This window comes from Lithobates pipiens, unplaced genomic scaffold (genome assembly GCF_037356315.1).
Source record: "Lithobates pipiens isolate NorthernLeopardFrog02 unplaced genomic scaffold, aLitPip1_a1.2 Scaffold_8, whole genome shotgun sequence".
NCBI lineage: Eukaryota > Metazoa > Chordata > Amphibia > Anura > Ranidae > Lithobates > Lithobates pipiens.
Genome location: NW_027507903.1, coordinates 508,508,556 through 508,528,945, shown reverse-complemented (window position 1 = coordinate 508,528,945; position 20,390 = coordinate 508,508,556). Strand labels below are relative to the sequence as shown.

Sequence of the window (20,390 nt, the reverse complement as noted above, 5' to 3'; positions counted from 1 at the left end):
TGCTCCCCTTTGATCTGGTAATTATAGCATTGAAACAGTTTTATTAAATCTGTTTGATGAGTGCAAAAAAATACCTTTTGATCCTATCAGAAATGTAGGGCGCTTCTAACTTCCTATAATGAGCGCACAACACGGTGCTTGTGCTGCTCTGAAATCTCAAGAAGTGCTATTAGCTCTGCAGAGTTTACCTAAGTGAACTACAGAACACCTCCACCTCCATGTTATAAAGATGAGGGAAGGGGGTTTTCTGTATTCTTAGTACACTTCCTGTACTAGTGTGACAACGCTGCTCTTTCATAGATACGGCACATTGTTAACTTTGGACAAGAAGTTTGGCACAGAGTCACCCCTTGTCTCCATCCCTACCCACCTCCGAGCACCATCACTCATCTCTGCCCCCTACCCCCCTCCCAGTGCTGCTCACTTTATACAATACAGAACAACATATTATTTTGGGGTACTAAGTGTTTTGTATGGAATTTCTTATCGAAATCAAGAAAAGCAATACAATGGATCCAACGCCGCCAGAAACAATAGACCCCCCCCCCCCCCCCCCCTGGAACAAAATACCCACCTCCAACAAAAATAAATCTACCACCAGCAACAATAGATCCCCCAGCAACCATCAACAATAGATTCCCCAACAGCCAACAACAATACCCCCCAACAGTGGATCCCCCCCAACATAAGACCCCCCATAACCTAGATTCCCCCTTAGCAACATAACACACCTCCCCCCAACAGTGGATCCCCCCAGCAACATAAGACCCCCCCACAACCTAGATTCGCTCTTAGCAACATAAGACACCCCCCCCCCCCCCCACACACACACACACACCCACACAACAGTAGATTCCCCACAAGCAACACTACACCCCCCCCCGGTGACTATGGATCCCTCAGTAGACCTTCACACCACAGCACCCGTTGCCAATACATAGATTCAGTGCTGGAGATACTGGGACTGCGTACCACCACATTCCCGCTGAAAAAAGTCCTGCTTATACGTAATTCATCTGTTTATTTAGCTATTAGCTTGGAGCTCAGCTCTAACCAATAAGAAGACAAATTGCAATGGTATTTCTTTAACCAGTTGCCGACCGCCGCACGCCGATGTACGTCGGTACAATGGCACGGGCAGGCATAAGGACATACATGTACGTCCCTTGCCTCCCGCGGGTCGGGGGCCCGATCGGGCCCCCGCCCGGTGCCTGCGGCGGTCGGTATTCGTTCGGGAGCGATCCCGGACGAGGGGACGGCCATTCATTCATGGCCACCCCCTCGCGATCGCTCCCGACGAATAGAAATCCCCGGTGACATCACTTCCTCTCCTGTAATGTAAACACAGGAGAGGAAGTGATGTATTCTCTCCTCCGTGTCGGTATTTTTCGTTCCGACACGGAGGAGAGCGGATCAGTAAGTTGCACCAACACTCTACACACACAGTAGAACATGCCAGGCACACTCACACCCCCCCTTTACCCCCCGATCACCCCCCCAATTACCCCTGCCCCCCAGTCACAGTGACACCAATGTCATTTTTTTTTTTTTTTTTTTGCATTGGTGTCATTTGTGACTGTAATAACTGTTAGGGCAGTTAGAGTTAGCCCCCTTTAGTTCTAATGTACCCCCCTAACCCCCCCAATAAAGGTTTAACCCCGTGATCACCCCCCGTCGCCAGTGTCACTAAGGCTGGGTTCACATTGCAGCGGTTTATGAGAACGAATGTGATTCGCACCGCACTGCAGTGCAAATCACATCCGATCTCTGTGCGATTCGAGTTCAGCCATTCGCCGCACCCGCCGCACCCGCCACACCCGCCGCACCCGCCGCAAATTCGCACGGGACCCTTTTTTTGGCCCGCAGCAGAATCGGATCGCATGGGTGTTCACACCATGCGATCCGAGTTTGCAGATCGCACTGCGATATGCGAACTGATCTGGGGGTGTCAGTAACATTTCACTGACACTCCCAGCAGTTCGCATAGGGCAGTGTGAACTGCCGCCGGGAGGCATGCGATGCGGGAACCCGCCGCGGATTTGCGGCGTTTCCGCATCGCTCCAGTGTGAACCCAGCCTAATAAGCGATCATTTTTCTGATCGCCGTATTAGTGTCACAGGTGACGCTAGTTAGGCAGGTAGGTATTTAGGTTCGCCGCAGCTTTTTATAGCGCCAGGGACCCCCATATACTACCGCATAAAGCCCCCTGATTGCCCCCTAGTTAACCCTTTCACCAGTGATCACCATATAACTGTTACAGGTGACGCTGGTTGGTTAGTTATTTTTTTATAGTTTCAGGGCACCCGCCATTTATTACCTAATAAAGGTTTAACCCCCTGATCACCCGGCGGGTGTCATTTGTGACTAATAACTGTTAGGGCAGTTAGGGTTAGCCCCCTTTAGTTCTAAGGTACCCCCCTAACCCCCCCAATAAAGGTTTAACCCCGTGATCACCCCCCGTCGCCAGTGTCACTAAGGCTGGGTTCACATTGCAGCGGTTTATGAGAACGGATGTGATTCGCACCGCACTGCAGTGCAAATCACATCCGATCTCTGTGCGATTCGAGTTCAGCCATTCGCCGCACCCGCCGCACCCGCCGCAAATTCGCACGGGACCCTTTTTTTGGCCCGCAGCAGAATCGGATCGCATGGGTGTTCACACCATGCGATCCGAGTTTGCAGATCGCACTGCGATATGCGAACTGATCTGGGGGTGTCAGTAACATTTCACTGACACTCCCAGCAGTTCGCATAGGGCAGTGTGAACTGCCGCCGGGAGGCATGCGATGCGGGAACCCGCCGCGCATTCGTGGCGTTCTCGCATCGCTCCAGTGTGAACCCAGCCTAATAAGCGATCGTTTTTCTGATCGCTGTATTAGTGTCACAGGTGACGCTAGTTAGGCAGGTAGGTATTTAGGTTCGCTGCAGCTTTTTATAGCGCCAGGGACCCCCATATACTACCGCATAAAGCCCCCTAATTGCCCCCTAGTTAACCCTTTCACCAGTGATCACCATATAACTGTTACAGGTGACGCTGGTTGGTTAGTTATTTTTTTATAGTTTCAGGGCACCCGCCATTTATTACCTAGTCTCACTAGTGTACCCCTAAATTTAGGGGTGTCTACTTTCCAAAATGGGGTCATTTGGGGGGGGTTTGTGCCATCTTGGCATTTTATGGCCTTCAAAACTGTAATGCCCTTAGAAAGCCTGAAGGCGGTGCTTGGTTTTCGGGGCCCCGTACGCGGCTAGGCTCCCAAAAAGTCCCACATATGTGGTATCCCCATACTCAGGAGAAGCAGCAGAATTTATTTTGGGGTGTCATTTCACATATGCCCATGGCATGCGTGAGCAATATATCATTTAGTGACAACTTTGTGAAAAAAAAAAAAAAAAAAAAAAAGTTTGTAATTTTCCCGCAACTTGTGGCAAAATATAAAATATTCCATGGACTCAACATGCCTCTCAGCAAATAGCTTGGGGTGTCTACTTTCTAAAATGGGGTCATTTGTGGGGGTTTTGTGCCATCTTGGCATTTTATGGCCTTCAAAACTGTAATAGGTAGTGAGAAGTGAACTCAAAAATTTACGCCCTTAGAAAGCCTGAAGGCGGTGCTTGGTTTTCGGGGCCCCGTACGCGGCTAGGCTCCCAAAAAGTCCCACATATGTGGTATCCCCGTACTCAGGAGAAGCAGCAGAATTTATTTTGGGGTGTCATTTCACATATGCCCATGGCATGCATGAGCAATATATCATTTAGTGACAACTTTGTTAAAAAAAAAAAAAAAAAAAAAAGTTTGTAATTTTCCCGCAACTTGTGGCAAAATATAAAATATTCCATGAACTCAACATGCCTCTCAGCAAATAGCTTGGGGTGTCTACTTTCTAAAATGGGGTCATTTGTGGGGGTTTTGTGCCATCTTGGCATTTTATGGCCTTCAAAACTGTAATAGGTAGTGAGAAGTGAACTCAAAAATTTACGCCCTTAGAAAGCCTGAAGGCGGTGCTTGGTTTTCGGGGCCCCGTACGCGGCTAGGCTCCCAAAAAGTCCCACATATGTGGTATCCCCATACTCAGGAGAAGCAGCAGAATTTATTTTGGGGTGTCATTTCACATACGCCCATAGCATGTGTGAGCAATATATCATTTAGTGACAACTTTGTGTAAAAAAAAAAAAAATTTTTTTTTTTGTCATTATTCAATCGCTTGAGGCAAAAAAATAAAATATTCAATGGGCTCAACATGCCTCTTATCAATTTCCTTAGGGGGTCTACTTTCCAAAATGGGGTCATTTGGGGGGGTTTTGTACTGCCCTGCCATTTTAGCACCTCAAGAAATGAGATAGGCAGTCGTAAACTAAAAGCTGCGTAAATTCCAGAAAACGTACCTTAGTTTGTAGATGTGACAACTTTTGCGCAAACCAATAAATATACAATTATTGACTTTTTTTTTACCAAAGACATGTGGCTGAATACATTTTGGCCTAAATGTATGACTAAAATTGAGTTTATTGGATTTTTCTAATAACAAAAAGTAGAAAATATCATTTTTTTTCAAAATTTGCGGTCTTTTTACGTTTATATTGCAAAAAATAAAAATCGCAGAGGCAATCAAATACCATCAAAAGAAATCTCTATTTGTGGGAAGAAAAGGACGCAAATTTTGTTTGGGTACAACATTGCATGACCGCGCAATTACCAGTTAAAGCAGCGCAGTGCCAAAGTGTAAAAAGACCTCTGGTCATTTACCAGCAAAATGGTCCGGTCTGAAAGTGGTTAAGGACATTATAAAAAAGCCAGTAACGTTAGCTGTAGAAAGCTGTAGCTGTAGAGTGAGTTTTTCTGCGTTTTTTTTGTAGTAGTGTTTTTTGGTGTTTTTTAGCTGTAGTGTTTGTTAGCTTTTTTAAGTAAAACTATACTTCCATAAAAGTTTATGGCCCACGAAAGCTGATAAATGCCGACTTTTCAGTGTTTTTTGCCATTTTTTTCAGTAAGGCTCTGTTCACATCTCTGTGTTCTGAATTGCGGGCGGAATTTGCTTGCGATTCTGCCAACGATTCGCAATTCGCTGGAAGCCCGTGCGTTTCTGGTGTGTTGCCCGCCGATTTCAATAGCGCCCCAAACACGGTGCGATTTTCCTGTGATTCTTTGGGCGACAATCACAGTAAAAACTCGCAAACAGAATCACGGGACATCTGTCGCCCAAAAGAAGTACATGAGCTTCTGGCATTCTGTGATTCTATTTGCATGTTTTTACCGCAATTGTTGTCCCCATTCGCCTAGATGTGAACAGAGCCTTACAGCTGAAACTCTCCTCTCAAAACCCACTAGTTCTGGGAGGTTTTTCGGCTAGAAAAACGCTCCAGCCAAAAACGGCTGTTTACAGCCTATGTGTGCACGGACACATAGGATAACATGCTGGGGAGTTTATTGACTGCAGAAAAAAAACATCTGAAGACAAAAACAGCAGCTATAAAAACATCCAGTGTGCATGAGACCTTAAAGGGTAAGTTCACCTTTCATTGAAAGAATCTGAACTTACACAGGACCCCCTCCTCACCCCTCCCCCCTCAGTCCCGCTGACCTGGACTGCGGCGATCTCCTGTTCTGAGCCCTGGTATAGCCGTGTCAGGGGTCCAGGGCCTCCCATTAAGAGGGATGTTTCGGAGCACTCTAATTGATTGCCGCTGTCACATGGGCGGTGCCAACCAATCAGAACATGCATAGCCTGTCCTGTTAGCAGGGAAGAAGACGTGTGAATGCTGAGGGGATTACTAAGCCCCAGACCCCTGACGCAGCTATACCGAGTCTCAGAATGGGAGATCGCTGTGCATAAGGTCAGCGGGACTATGGGTTGGGGGGGGGGGGGTGAGGAGGGGGTCCTATGTAAGTTCACCTTACAGATTTTTCTGTAAAGGTGAACTTACACTTTAAGCTTATGGGTAAAAGTAAATGTCTCATTAAAACTAACAGACTAGTTCATAAAATCAGGCATCACAAAACACCTACAAGACAGCCCTCAGCTCATGCCACTCTACCATCCTGCTATCCAATGGGGCACTAAAGCAACCAACAGCATCATGCCCACACAAATGATATATGAGGATTTGTTGACCATTGAAGCTGGATGCCCACCACTATGCTGTGCATACATTTTTTTTCACAGCAGGAGATAAAATACTTTATTGTTATACTTACCATGCATTGTAATACATTATGACTTGTAGTAGCACTTTGCACTGTGTTTAAATGCAGCATGTTCTACTGTTACCCAGTTCATGCCAACACAGCACATTGACGTGAATTTGGCATATTGGAAACAATGGATTTGACATTTGTCATTGCATTGGGCCTGCACTAAGTAATGCAGCCCAAGGCATGTAGTATGAATGGGCCCATAAGGTACCAGCAGACATCTTTTGAAACATTCCCCTCTGGAACATTATCAATTCCAGCCTCAATGACGGGTTCACATCAACAATCAGCCTATTCAATGAACTCCATTTAGTCAACTTCTGTTTTTACAGCTTACACCTGTTACACTTGCAATCATTTAGAAGGCAGTGCAACTATACACCAAAGCAAAAAATAGAACCAACTTGACTGATGCCAGTTTTGATAAAACAAAATTAATACATTTCTGCTATTCCTTCCACATAGGTAATAAACTGCTTACCTACTCGTAGCTCTTGTCCAAATACTGTCCTCTCTCCGAGTGCTGAGCAGTTCCATCGGGAGTAGCGGAACTGATACTGGCATTCATTGATCCCCATCTGTGCCCCTTCTCCAATAACTATAATAGCATCCGGGCGGCTCTCGCAGATGGCTCTTTGCCGAGGCGCCAACCCTGGAATCTTGTTGCAGATGATGTTTGCTCCCAAAGCCACCACGGATGACAAAGCTCTAGAAAGAAATAAAAAGATATAACAAAAACAAAGGCAAATTCTGTCCAAAAGGCATATAAACAAGAAATTTAAAAAATGTACACAATTATAAAAATCACAAAAAATCTTTTAATTAGTATTTTCAAGTTACCGCTACACATGTATCTTTTTATCCTATGCTATGTTTGAACATGGACTATGTTCGAGTTCATGACTAGTTTGTTTAAGTTATAAATATTAGAGGACACTATAAATTAAACAATATATATATATAATATATTATAATATACAGCAAAAAAATTCAAATGTGGCTATGTTGCAAAATCTCTTAGATTTTTTTTAAAGATATGTTTTTGTATCATTTAAATCTATCTATCTATCTATCTATCTATCTATCTATCTATCTATCTATCTATCTATCTATCTATCTATTATCTATCCATCTATCTATCTATCTATCTATCTATCTATCTATCTATCTATCTATTATCTATCCATCTATCTATCTATCTATCTATCTATTATCTATCTATCTATCTATCTATCTATCTATCTATCTATCTATCTATCTATCTATTATCTATCCATCTATCTATCTATCTATCTATCTATCTATCTATCTATCTATCTATCTATCTATTATCTATCTATCTATCTATCTATCTATCTATCTATCTATCTATCTATCATCTATCTATCTATCTATCTATCTAAAAATAATAATTATAAAATAATATAAAAAATAAATAAATAAAATATTAAGGGGCCTCTGTCTCTATAATCTCTATGTCTCTAATATCTCTATGTCTCTATAATCTGTCTCTATAATCTCTAATACAGTTCTGCTAGTAATACAAAAATCAGAATTGTTTTCAGAGCTATTCTATAGAGTTTCAACCGGTATATACATTAATATTATCCAAATGTATTAAACATAATATTTTTCTAACTGCACAAATGATTGTGTAGTCAGCTCTGGGCCCTTTGTGCCTATGGACCCCACAACAGTCATATTCACTTTCTATACCAAGAACCATAACATAAAAAGTGACATCCTCTGCATTACTTTATCTTAACCCATCCCAGCCAATGCTTGCCAGGCAAATTTTAGCAAACTTAAGAAGGGATCCTTTCATAGTTGTGAATATTTGAACATGATTAGAAGGAACATGTTAATGATATCAAGACAAAAATATGAATCCCTCCAAAAGATTAGGTGGCATGGACAAGGGGGACATCTGGGACATTTGGGAGCTTTGCTCTTTGATATATTTCTGTATGTTCATAGCCTCAGGCCTCCTGCATATTTCTGAAGATGAAAATTTAGAAGAAGCAAATTTAAACTGGTGAGGACCTTGATGACAACTACCAAAGGACATGAGGGGAAAGCGATAAGGTAAAAAGTCATACTTACAAACGTACTTCATTTGCCTACACATATTACAAGAGTGAATGTGTTTTAAAAGGATAGTTATTTTTAAAATGCACCTGTTATCAATTTTAATCTTTTAAAATGAAAAACCACCACTTAAAGCGGAGTTTCACCCAAAAGTGGAAGCTCCACTTATTTGCTCCCCCCCCCCCCTCTGGTGCCATATTTTACACCTTTCAGGGGGAAGGAGGGAATAGGGACCTTTTTTTGACAGGTCTCCGTCCCCACTTCCGGGAGACAGCACTGTGGCGCCATCCCTCGGAAAGTTTGGTCCCCCTTTCCTTCCTCCCGCGCTGGGCCAATAAGAAAGTGCAGCTCGCTTTTCGCATGCACAGTAGGGAACCGGCCATGAAACCCGAAAGGCTTCTCTGCCGGTTTCCCTTAGTAGAGATGGCTGTGGCAGTGAAAGACAGCCAATCCGACAATTGGCTGGGGTTCCGATATTGTGGGCTCCCTGGATAGGTAAGTGTCCATAAATTAAAAGTCAGCAGCTAAAGTATTTGTAACTGCTGACTTTTCATTTTTTTTCCCCAGGCGGAACTCCTTTTTAAGAACAGATACTGCAAGATACACATAATTTCCTTTATTGACCAAAAAACTCTTATTTGGATGTCTCTCTTATTTTTATTTTTTTATCTGGGGGGCGTTCACCTGATTTTCATAATTAAAAAGTACATGTCAGGGCAAAATAAAAAAAATATTTAGTATATCCCTTTAGTGCATGTTCATTTTTACATAGTTTATCTCTTTGAACATCCTACAAGTACAGAAAAATCCCAGTTGATCTGCCAGAAATGTACTTAGCTCCTAATTTCCTCTTGTGGAATGACACCTAATGCCCTTTCTGTGGATTAAAATAGCAAGCTTTGGTGTCAGCCCTGTCCAGTTGTCTTTTGCTAAATTAAAATTGATTTAAACACTTACATATACCCAGTGAAGTGAACAGCCTCAGATGATACATAGAGATGAGACAAATCTTCGTACATAAGTTTTACAGGTATATCTGCTGTGTTCAGCTTGGTGTATTCTTTAGGAAGTGCACATTGTGTTAAAAAAATGTCTCTTCCTGTTCAGCACTGGGAGTAAAGTCTTGGCATACACTGTGTGACAGCTGATTGGAGTAAAGGCACACACCCCCTCTCCACATAGGCAGAGGAAGGAAGGAATGTGCAGAACTGTGCTGTGAACAGACCAGCTCTCTGCTAATCTATTTATAGCACCCGCCCTGACACAAATTTCAGACTGGTTTTATATTGGTTGTTGGACAACTTGACAGAAGTTAGCATCCTGATAACAGAAGAACGGAGCAGCAGAAAGACACCAAACTTAGGGAGAGAGATAAGAAAACACTGCAGATATATGTGCCCCGGTCACATTTCTTGAATCAGGTTTACATCCACTTTAATGAATCTCTCCTGTTGTCATAACTTTTATAGCGCTAATGCAAAATATTAACTGAGATAATTCAGGAAGTGTGCACAGGACAGCTTTAAATCAATAACACACTATCAATAGGTATTCTGTTGCAATTATTGAACAGGTATAACAACACTTTTAATGGTACTGTACATTTAACAGATCCAAAGGCAACAAATTGTTGTTATGGTTTACATACTGTATACTTTAAGCATACACTTTAATCCCTGCTAACAATCCTCCTTCTATCCAGTTAAAGTTCTGCGGTGACCAATAAGGGAACTGTTATTGTATTGGGTAATGGCAGCTATCAGTGCTTTGCTCGAAAGGCTGGAAAGCCCTCTTTGGTAGAACAGTTTGTTTTAAAAATTGAAAAAAAAGCAACAACTTCATTTTAAGACCTACTTAAACTTGCCACATGATCCTGGCAGTTGGAGGAACAAGGGCACCATAAGGAATTTGTTAAAAATTGTACAAAGGTATACAGCATTAGCCCACACCAACTAATAGGATTTCACTTTAGTGGAGGCAGATTTTGTTTCCTGCACTTCTCGTTCTTTGACCAGTCCAAGCCTTTAGCCACCTTTTAAGCCCCCTTCAGTTCTGACCTGGAAATTGCTGTCAGTTAAATATTTTAGGTCATTAGTCTCTTTGCACTGGGGATAAAGATTACGGTGCTCTGTCTCGATGGCATCTTCAGAGGTGTGGGGGCGGCCATTTTGTTCTAAGTACTAAAGTTTTCTGTCTGGTGCTGAAGAAACAAGTAATATTTGCAGTGCAAGATAATGCTCTGACAACATAGTCTGAGAAGAAGCTTAATCCCCCATGTCCTTAAAAGCCACCTACACTGTCTTTTGTCAAGTTACAGGAGTATCAAACTGCTATAGATTTAAAAGTCAACATGGGCCTAATTTACCACAAATGTCTCATAGTAAAACATCAAAGAAAAATATGACCTCAAAATTACACAGAAACGAACCTAAGAAGCATGGTCATAACAGCTGTACATAGTTACATAGTAGGTGAGGTTGAAAAAAGACAAGTCCACAAGTCCAACCTATGTGTGTGATTATATGTCAGTATTACATTGTATATCCCTGTATGTTGTGCCTTCACACCAGAGTGACTTATCAGGCGATTTGACAGGTCAAATCGCCTGATAAGTCGCACCCTATTGTCGGCAATGGCACTGCTAAAAACAGTGCGGCTCCAACTTTGCGGAGCCGCATCAATATTAAAAAGAAGTTCCTGCACTACTTTTGCAGATTTCCGGGGGCAATTTGCATAGACATCTATGAAGCTGCGCAAATGTCTTCCAAGTCGCACCTGAAGTCGCACTGACATATGGCTTTGAAATTGTGCGATTTTAGATGAAGTTGCATGATTTTAAAGCTGCATTCAATGTGAACCGGGGCTAAAAGCAGTTAAGTCAGGACTGTCTCCCCGTGTGAAATAAAGAACACTCCCCTATGTTATGAAGATACGTAGGGGAGAGAAGTTCTGTAGCTCAGCATGGAAGAACTGGACAGGGCTGACAACACTTTTTGCACAGACATATACTTTAAAGTGTATCTAAATATGATTAAAGTGTATGCTAAAAATGATTGTAGTTTGAAAAAAGGAAACAAATGCAACCACAGCATCTCAGGACTGTAAGCTACAACATCAGTGGTGGCCACTCCATTAGGTGTGCAGGGTTGGTGGACCCCTAATCTATATGCAGGGCTCTGGACGCATGGATTTCAATGGTGTTTTTTTTTTTTCGTTTTTTTTTTTTTAGAAGCACATGATTAGAGCCTGAGGCTCTAATGGCTTCAAAAAGGGTGGCTTCAAAAAGAGAGCACTGCGCCCGGAGCCCACCCACTTGTGTGACATTAGTGAATTAAAATTTGCTATTGTCTTCCTGCTTCTCCTCCCGGCCAATCAGGAAGTGGTCAGAAGGAGAAGCCACTGTCCGGTCTCCAGAACGTCCTCTGCTCTTCTGCGTCGGTGACTGGTCGGGCTCGGTGTCCCTCCATCGACTGGCACAAGCTGGCTTCTTCTATCTGGGCACTTCGTATCCACCCCTTCCTCCGTGGAACCAAGCTCAGCAATGTCCCCATCCCCCAGCAACCAGACGGACACTGAGATGACACTGCTCGGGGAGCAGGAGAATGACGACCCCACCGTCTACCCCAAGCTACCGTGCTTTCTACATTCTATCCTGGTATGTACTGGGGCTGGGGGGGACTGGGATTGCGGGCGAGTGACGAGGTATGTATTGTTTTATTCAGACAGAAGTTACAACAGTGTACATTATTTTGAGACATGAAAAGTTGGAAGGCCCTTTCACGCGATCAGCCCGCTCGGATCCACCTGTCTGTTTTTCTGGTGGATCTGAGCGGGCCACCCATTGACTTCTATGGGCAAGCGGATGTCAGCGAAGATGTGTCCACTGACACCTGTCTACCATCCGATCTGACAAGATCCGCTCAAAACAGATGGGTGTCGATACGTTTGCCCTTCGTCCAGCGGATCTGATGGGATCGGATGAAAATGGACAGAATCTCCCCATAGAGGACAGCGGGGCTCTGACAGGTCCATCCCTGCACAGTGAGCAGAGATGGACCTGTCATCTGTCTGCTTAGCAAGGATCAACGGATCAATGCTCTGCTGAGGTAACAGAGTCTCGCCAATGGATCCGCTCCATGTGAACCCAGCCTTAAAAATGTACGTTTTCATGGTAGATATCACATATCATAAGAAACCACAACCCTGTAAGATGAAGGACCACATCCTAAAAAGGAGGAAGGGACCTCAACAACCACAAGGGAATTGACTTTAAATGTGCCAACAAGTAAGGAAGAATAGAACCTTCAATAGTATAAAAACATAATTTTATTGTATCACATTAAAAAAAAGAAGTGCCATCAAAAATAAAATTATATCGTATAAAACCAATACAGTGTTAGACAGTCAGTCTTAGATATTATAAGCATATGGAATCAGCGCGTTTCACTGTTAATAGCTTCTTCAGGATTTATGCTTAATGATGGACACCACATATATCAGACTGTTGCTGACTTTCAGGGAGACCTGGGCATTGTTACTCTAGAGCCCATCCTGTTTTATCATAGAGAGACCTGTGATCCGAGAAATTTAACTTGGACTTACTAGATATCAAGTAAAGGTAGTATAAATGTTACAAAAATATGAATCTTAGCTAGCCTGATTATCCCAGTATTGGATGCAGAGGAGTGTATATCACCATAATATAAGTCAACGCCACACCTTCTACATTATTCTTAATGCATCCACCAAACACAACCGTTTCTCACCAATGACATATCACTTGAGGAGCATTGTATCATAAGAAGGATGATAAAATAACTTCAGAAATTAGATAACATGATAGGTGAAAGAATCAATGGAAAGGGGGTTCATAGTCCCATAAACCTTTCTCTTCATGTAATAGTATACAAGGAGAGTAGACATAGGGTCCACTACACTCCCAGTGGCATGTGTCACACGTGTCACCTGGGGTTCTGGGGGAAACTGGGGAGCGAGCATAAATAGAAAGGCAGATGAAGAAGGGGAGAATGAAGCCAGGCTTTCCTGCACAGAACTGCTTGGAAACTAACCTTGAGACCCAAGACTGGGTTGTTAGAAGGGGTGGCAAGCTGTCCTAGATCTCCTGTCTGCTCCATTGGTTTTCAAATTAACCCCTACATTGCTCGTCTGAATAGCGTAAAACAACTTTATTGATCAAGCAGAAATGAGGACACTCCACCCATGCTTAATGCGTTTTCACTCCTGCTGGAGCTTAATAACCTCTATGCATAAGCCTCAGCAGGGGGCAAAATGCATCAGAGAAAAGGTGGAGGTGGAGTGTTCTCATTTCAGCTGGAGCAATAAGGTTGTTTTTAAGCTTTTTGGACTAGCCATGTGTAGCTTCACATTTGTACCATGCATTTTTTTTTTGACAATTTACAAAGTCAAAGAGTCCACGTGAAGGATATGTAGTGTTCTGTCAGGGGTTTCTACAGGTTTTGGGTGCTTCTTGATGTTTTATTATTTTCTTTTTATCTTTAAGTGCTCCAAAAATAGATTTGAATATATCTTCCTATTAGCCATAGAACAGGCCATAATTCTCATCTCCGTGCTCTAGAACAGGGGTCTCCAAACTTTCTAAACAAAGAGGCGATTTACTGTTGTTCATACTTTAGGGGGTCGGGATGGCCAGTGGGAGTAGAAAAGGCCCCAACATCAGTGGGGGCAAAAAGAATGACATAATGCTTGTAGTCAGTAGGAGGAATAGTGCCCCATTATTAATATTACATGGAGGAATAGTACCTAATTGTTTATATCAGTGGGAGGAATAGTGCCCCATCACTGGTGTCAGTGGATGGAAAAATGTCCCATTGTCTGTGTGAGAGAGTGAGAGAAATGGTTCTCTACTGTTGGTGTCAGTGAGTGGAATGGTGCCCCCTTGATGGTGTCAGTGGGAGGAATAGTGCCCCAAGGGCCATATAAAGACAAGCAAAGAGTGCATTCCGTCCACAGGCCACAGTTTGGAGACCATTGCTCTAGAAGTTAGATCACTAATGAAACAAGAAAAGCCACTCCAGGTGAGCGAGTCTCTGATTGGTTTCCACACACACTAGTCAGGTGCTAGCCCTCGCATCCTATGTAATGGCTGCACTGGTAATGACTAAGCGCTAAGATTTGCACGAAACGCGTCTACCTCTTTGTTCCCTGCTCCATTTGTCAACCACTTGTCATATGAAGCTTCAATAAAAGGATTTTTGGAAGTGCAGCTGTCCAGAATCCTTAATTTCCTTAAGTTAGATCACCATTTTCCTTACCATCTTCACAGAGCTTGAGCTCAAACTCCTTGTATCAAGAATTTAAACTTTAGTAACAAATTTTAATTGGCTGCTTGTCCTTAGGTCTACCAGGGACTGATAGACCTAAGGACACATGAGACTGATCATGTGTTTTATAGACATGTGCAGAGTAAAATATTTCGTTTCGGAATTTCGTTTTCGTCCGAAAAATTTATTTATTTAGTTACTCCCAAAATTTGTTTTTATTTATTTAGTTTTTCGTTCAAAAATTGCATTCGCCCGAAAATCCACATGAATTACGGTCGAATCTGTCTTTGAAGGCTTATGGTGTCTGTCGAATGTATAAAGAAGATTCGACGGAGCTAGTATATAGCATACTTCGTGTGAACTTTAGAACCCTATTAAAGTCTATGGGACTCCAACGTTCAAAATCTAAAGTGCTAATTTTAAAGACTAATTTGCAAGTAACTGTCCTAAAAAGTGTTTGGGGACCCGGGTCCTGCCCCAGGGGACATGGATCAATGCAAAAAAAAGTTTTAAAAACGGCCCCTCTGCCTGTGTTACATCAGAGGGGTGCAGGGTCACCCATACGTCACGGGGAACCCCGGGTTTCCCCTTGCGTCAGAGGGGGGCGGGGTCAGGTGATGGGTGGTCTCGCCCTCCGTATATAAGAAACGTCAGGCCGCCGGAATCCCTGCAGTGTCTCCTCTGTGGAGACAGAAGATGGATGGATTCGCTGCGCTGATTCAGATGAGCCATCGCTGGACCCCGGAGAGATGATCGTCCGCCGCTGGATAGCAAGAGTGGATTACCACCGCTGGAATCTTTTTTTAATTTTTTAAAAGTGTGTTTGTCTTATTTAACAATTTTTTACACTTTCTTTGTGAAATGGTAGTGGTACTTTTGTACCCCCTTACCATTTCAAACAGGGGGGGCTGGGATCTGGGGGTCTCCTTGTTAAAGGGGGCTTCCAGATTCTGATAAGCCCCCCGCCCGCAGACCCCCACAACCACCGGCCAGGGTTGTGGGGATGAGGCCCTTGTCCTCATCAACATGGGGACAAGGTGCTTTGAGGGGTCACAGACCCCCAAAGCATCCTCCCAATGTTGAGGGCATGTGGCCTGGTACGGTTCAGGAGAGAGGGGGGGCCGTTCTCTCATCCCCCCTCTTTTGCTGCGGCCTGCCAGGTTGTGTGCTCGGATAAAGGGTCTGATATGGATTTTTAGGGGGACCCCCACGTCAATTTTATTTTAATTTGACGTGGGGTTCCCCTTAATATCCATACCAGACCTAAAGGGTCTGGTATGGATATTTAGGGGGAACCCCATGTCAATTTTTTTTTTAATTTGATGCAGGGTTCCCCTTAATATCCATACCAGACCTGAAGGGCCTGGTAATTGAATTTGGGGGACCCCCACACTTTTTTTAAATTAATAAATTTTTTTTTTTTATCAATGACTTTCAATGAGTGTTCTCTGTATTACGGAGCCGACAATTCATAATAGCTGCGAGTGATTTTAAAGGACTTTTTTTCCTGCATAAATGACACTTTGTGCAGGGACAGTTGTAAGCACCAGAAACATGTGCCCCTTCACAGGCATACTATAGACAACCCCCCCCCCCCATGAAATTTAAAGGAATATTACACTTTTATTGTTTCACTTTAATCATTATTGATCACTGCTCCCGAAAAAACGGACGTTTTTAAAACTTTTTTTTGCATTGACACATGTCCCCTGGGGCAGGACCCGGGTCCCCAAACACTTTTTAGAACAGTAACTTGCAGAATCTTTTCTCTCTGTCAAATCTTTTTTCTCTGTCGAATATTTTCTCTATATAATCTTGGACTAATAGAGGTAAGGTTAGGCACATTCGACCACAGGTTCTATAGACATAGATTGTTATTGTCAGAGTCACGTTGAATCTCCTATTCTATATCGAATTTTTGTAACAACGAAAACGAAAATAAAGCATTAATTTATGTTGGATCTTTCGTTTTTCAGATTCTGTGCTTTCGATATCGCTTGTCAAAATGAAAACGAAAATAGCTAAAATTCAGACGAAAATGCATTCGGACGAAAACAAATGCACATGTCTAGTGTTTTACAGGCCCTGCCACTTAACACTTATTATTATCAGTCTAGCCTTGTTTTAAGTATTTAGAAAAGAGACGCAGGTTAGTATGTGCTAAAATCTTTATTTTTGTTGCTTAGGGTTGATCTGGAGAGGTTTTTTTTTTTTCTTAAAAACAATTCCACTTCTAACATTTAGGTGCAGCACACTTGAACTGGGATAAAAAATTGTATAGGACACTTAACAATTGTCATTTAGTAATTGCTAAAGCGGGGGGGGGGGGGGGGGGGATGCGCTACGTGCAAAACACAGCTGCACTTCAGGACAATCCTCACGTGTACCTGAATGGTCGGGAATTTCCACAGACGAGGAAAAAAAAAGCTTTAGACATTAAAAACACATGGTTAAAGAGGATTGTGTGATTGACTGCAGGAATTATACTGTAAAAACAGCGATGCCTATTAAAATGACTCATCTATGACAAGCAAATTCAGTGCCGCAACCACGAAGGTATACAACGAGGTCGCAGACAATGCAACATAAGATTAACACAGAGTACCTCTGCTCTTAGCTCTTGACTGATGAGAATGGATGACCCTGTTGTAACAGCCAAAATGAAAACCCTCTGGATGTCTAGGATAAAATTCCATGGCTTACTGAAGCTATGTTATTTAGAGACCCTGTTGCTAGTCCAATTATCTCAACAAAAATCTTGCCAAATGATTAGATGTGCGTTTATAGTATTTTATGCTATTCATACAGTATCTCACAAAAGTGAGTACATCCCTCACACACAATCGGATGTTCCGACAACATATGTTGGATGTGAGTCATATTTACTAGGGCTGTTACTGATTAAAATTTTCATGCTCGATTAATCGATTTTTAATCGACATACATCCAACTACTTTTAGCTAATCTCCTTGCATTGCAACTCTGCATTGGTCAGTGGTAAATGTGGTATACACTATATACAATCACCCAACACTAGTTCGTTTCCACAATCCATGACTTAACTTCACAGTTCACACAAATACATTTTAAATTCAAACTGTAGCAGTGACGTGAGTAATTTTTTTTCCACAGTAGCGTGACAATCCCTCCACCTCCGATCTAACTAATCACTCTCACCTTATGGCATGGACCCCTGTGCTAACAGGTGGTCATGCAAGCGGGTATCAAAAGGGTTAACACAGACCATAAACTTCTCTCACGTCTCCTTAGATCTCAGCAAGGACGGCAGGTCATGGGTAGAAAGAAAAGATCTAAGTGCTCACCGCTTAAGTATAAGAATTAATTTTTGTGTTCAAACAAAACTACTCAGATAAAGATGATAAAAGCGCAGCATGTAAAGTCGACAATTGTGTTCCATAGGGCAGCAGCGGGTGACGTCATGCGTAGCTCCTCCTCCGTACGTGTTACGTTCAATCAGAACTTCGACATCACCGGACTCCTCCCCCCTTCATTAGCAAACGGAGGCACTTGGGGAAGGGAGAGGAGTCCGGTGACGTCGATGTCTGTGATGTCATTGGATCTTTGACGGAACTCCCTGAAGTCGGCGGAGAGGTGAGTACCGATCAAAAGAATTTAGATCGATCAAAAAAATTATTAACGATTAATCGAGTAATTAATCTTTAATTTCTCCAGCCCTAATATTTACCATAATTTGTAGACACTATAACACAGAGTAAATAATATACACTAATTTGGGTTTTAATTGTAATTGTAACAGAATAAATTTTGGCTTAAACGTATGAAGAAAAAAGTTTGGTATTTTTACGTTTATATATAAAAAAAAACATTGGTGATTAATTACCACCAAATGAAAGCTTTACTTAGAACAGCGCTAAAATACCAAAAAATAGCCTGTTCATTAAGGGGGTAAAACTTTCCGGTGGTTAACACACATGCTTTTCCTGTGCTTCTAGCTGCAATTTTTAAGTCGGTGACAAAGTCTTCTAAAATAGTCATAGCAATGTAGACCACATTATACAGAGACTCCGTCTGTGGTTGTGGATATGCGTAGATGTTCAGCAGCGAATTGCTCATCCAGGCTAGACATCAAGTTTGCAAGGAAGTGCCAGCCGTAGGATTTTACTGTTTACAAACAATTTTGCGTGATTCACTAAAATCTAATGGCGTCATTCACTTATGATAAGAATTTACTGAATGTCAAAGTGGTTTCATCATTTAAATTCTCCATAAACCCAGACTACAATCTGATGAATATGTTTTTAACCATTACACTAGTATTTGATGTGACCTCCGCTAATATACAATTCTTCCTGAAAATATACAGTATATACAATCTTTAATATGTCAAATAATCCCTAACACGTTCATGTAATTTCAAATTTCTATTTTTTTTTTAATAAAGTCAAAATGTGTCTGTCCTAAGTCTGTCCTCATTAACATAAAATTTAAGAAGCCTAGCCTCCAAAGCCAGCCATGCATGGATCAAAATTTGGCTGGTTCAACAATGATCAGCCAGAATTCGATCCATCTATGGCCAGGTTGATTGTGGGTACAATCTACCGTCATGTCGGATTTTTGCCATACGATTTCTGCTATTAGCGCCAGTAGTAATCATTGTGTTCTGCTGGGCGGGAAAGCCCTCCTGACAGACTTCTATAGCGCTGCAGGAGGCATTCTCCCATCAACACAGTGTTGATGGGGAAATCAAGCAATTTTCTTGCCTTTCACCCATTGTGGAAGGAAAGAAAAATTTAATCATCTATGCACTGCTTAAACCTTAAACCCTTTACTAGGACAGACAGTGTTCATATCTAGTTACAATTGATAATGAAGATCTGTCTACACAGTACAGACAAGGTTTATTATAGCAAACACAGCAGTCCAGTTCCCTCATAAGCAAAGCAAACCATGTAGGATTTTTCCTTGCTGGAGGGTCCAGAATAGAACATCTGAAAAAGATATGTAAGCTGTAGTTTTTTCAATATTTTTTAAGTTATTCTATGTGAATGGGAACGTGTAACAAATATAAAGTAATGCCCTGTGCACATGGTTGGAAATTCCAACGGAAGCGGTCCGATCGGATTATGTTGTCTGAAAATCCGATCGTGTGTGGGCTCTATCGGACTTTTTCCTTTGAAAATTCAGACAGAAAAAGTTTGAGAGCTGGATCTAAAATTTTCCGACAACAAAATCCGATCTAACTTTTTCTGATCGTTTGTAGAGAATTCCGATGGACAAAGTGCCACGCATGCTCAGATTAAATTACAAAATGAAAGCTATTGGCTACTGGCCTCTACGTAGTCCTGTTGTACGCGAACTAACGTCACTGTGTTCAGAACGATGGTATTTTCCTACAACTTTGTCCGACCCTGAGTATGCAAAACAAGTTTCGGCCAAAATCCGTTGAAAAAATCTGATGGATTTTGTGGTCGGAATGTCCGACCGTGTGTACAGGACATAAGTGTTATCTCAATTTGGCTGCAAAAGTGGAAATTATTATTATTATTACTATTATACAGGATTTATATAGTGCCAACAGTTTATGTACACTTTACAATATGAAGGGGACAGTACGATTACTAACCAGTTCAATATAGATGGAATAGGAGGGCCCTGTTAATGGAGTTTACAATCTGGTTCTTATTTCTGCATTTACTATAGTTTTTAGGGTATTCTGTGCCCTAACCCTCTCTATCTGAGTTGTGCCTAACTGTTGGACGGCCTAAAGTTGCTCAAAAATAGTACTCATTTTTTTCCACCCCACAAAGGGTCAAGGATCCTGAGGTTTG

The 20,390-nt window shown here is 42.2% G+C and overlaps 1 protein-coding gene across 2 annotated transcripts in view; it reads right to left on the bottom strand.

The window, feature by feature from the left end:
- WNT7B (Wnt family member 7B) overlaps positions 1–20,390 on the bottom strand; it is a 223,013-nt gene that overhangs the window by 90,181 nt on the left and 112,442 nt on the right. For both annotated transcript variants that reach the window (XM_077469349.1, XM_077469348.1), the window contains exon 2: positions 6,672–6,898. In XM_077469349.1, coding sequence (XP_077325475.1) covers positions 6,672–6,898 — 227 coding nt within the window. The remainder of the gene's footprint in view (positions 1–6,671; positions 6,899–20,390) is intronic.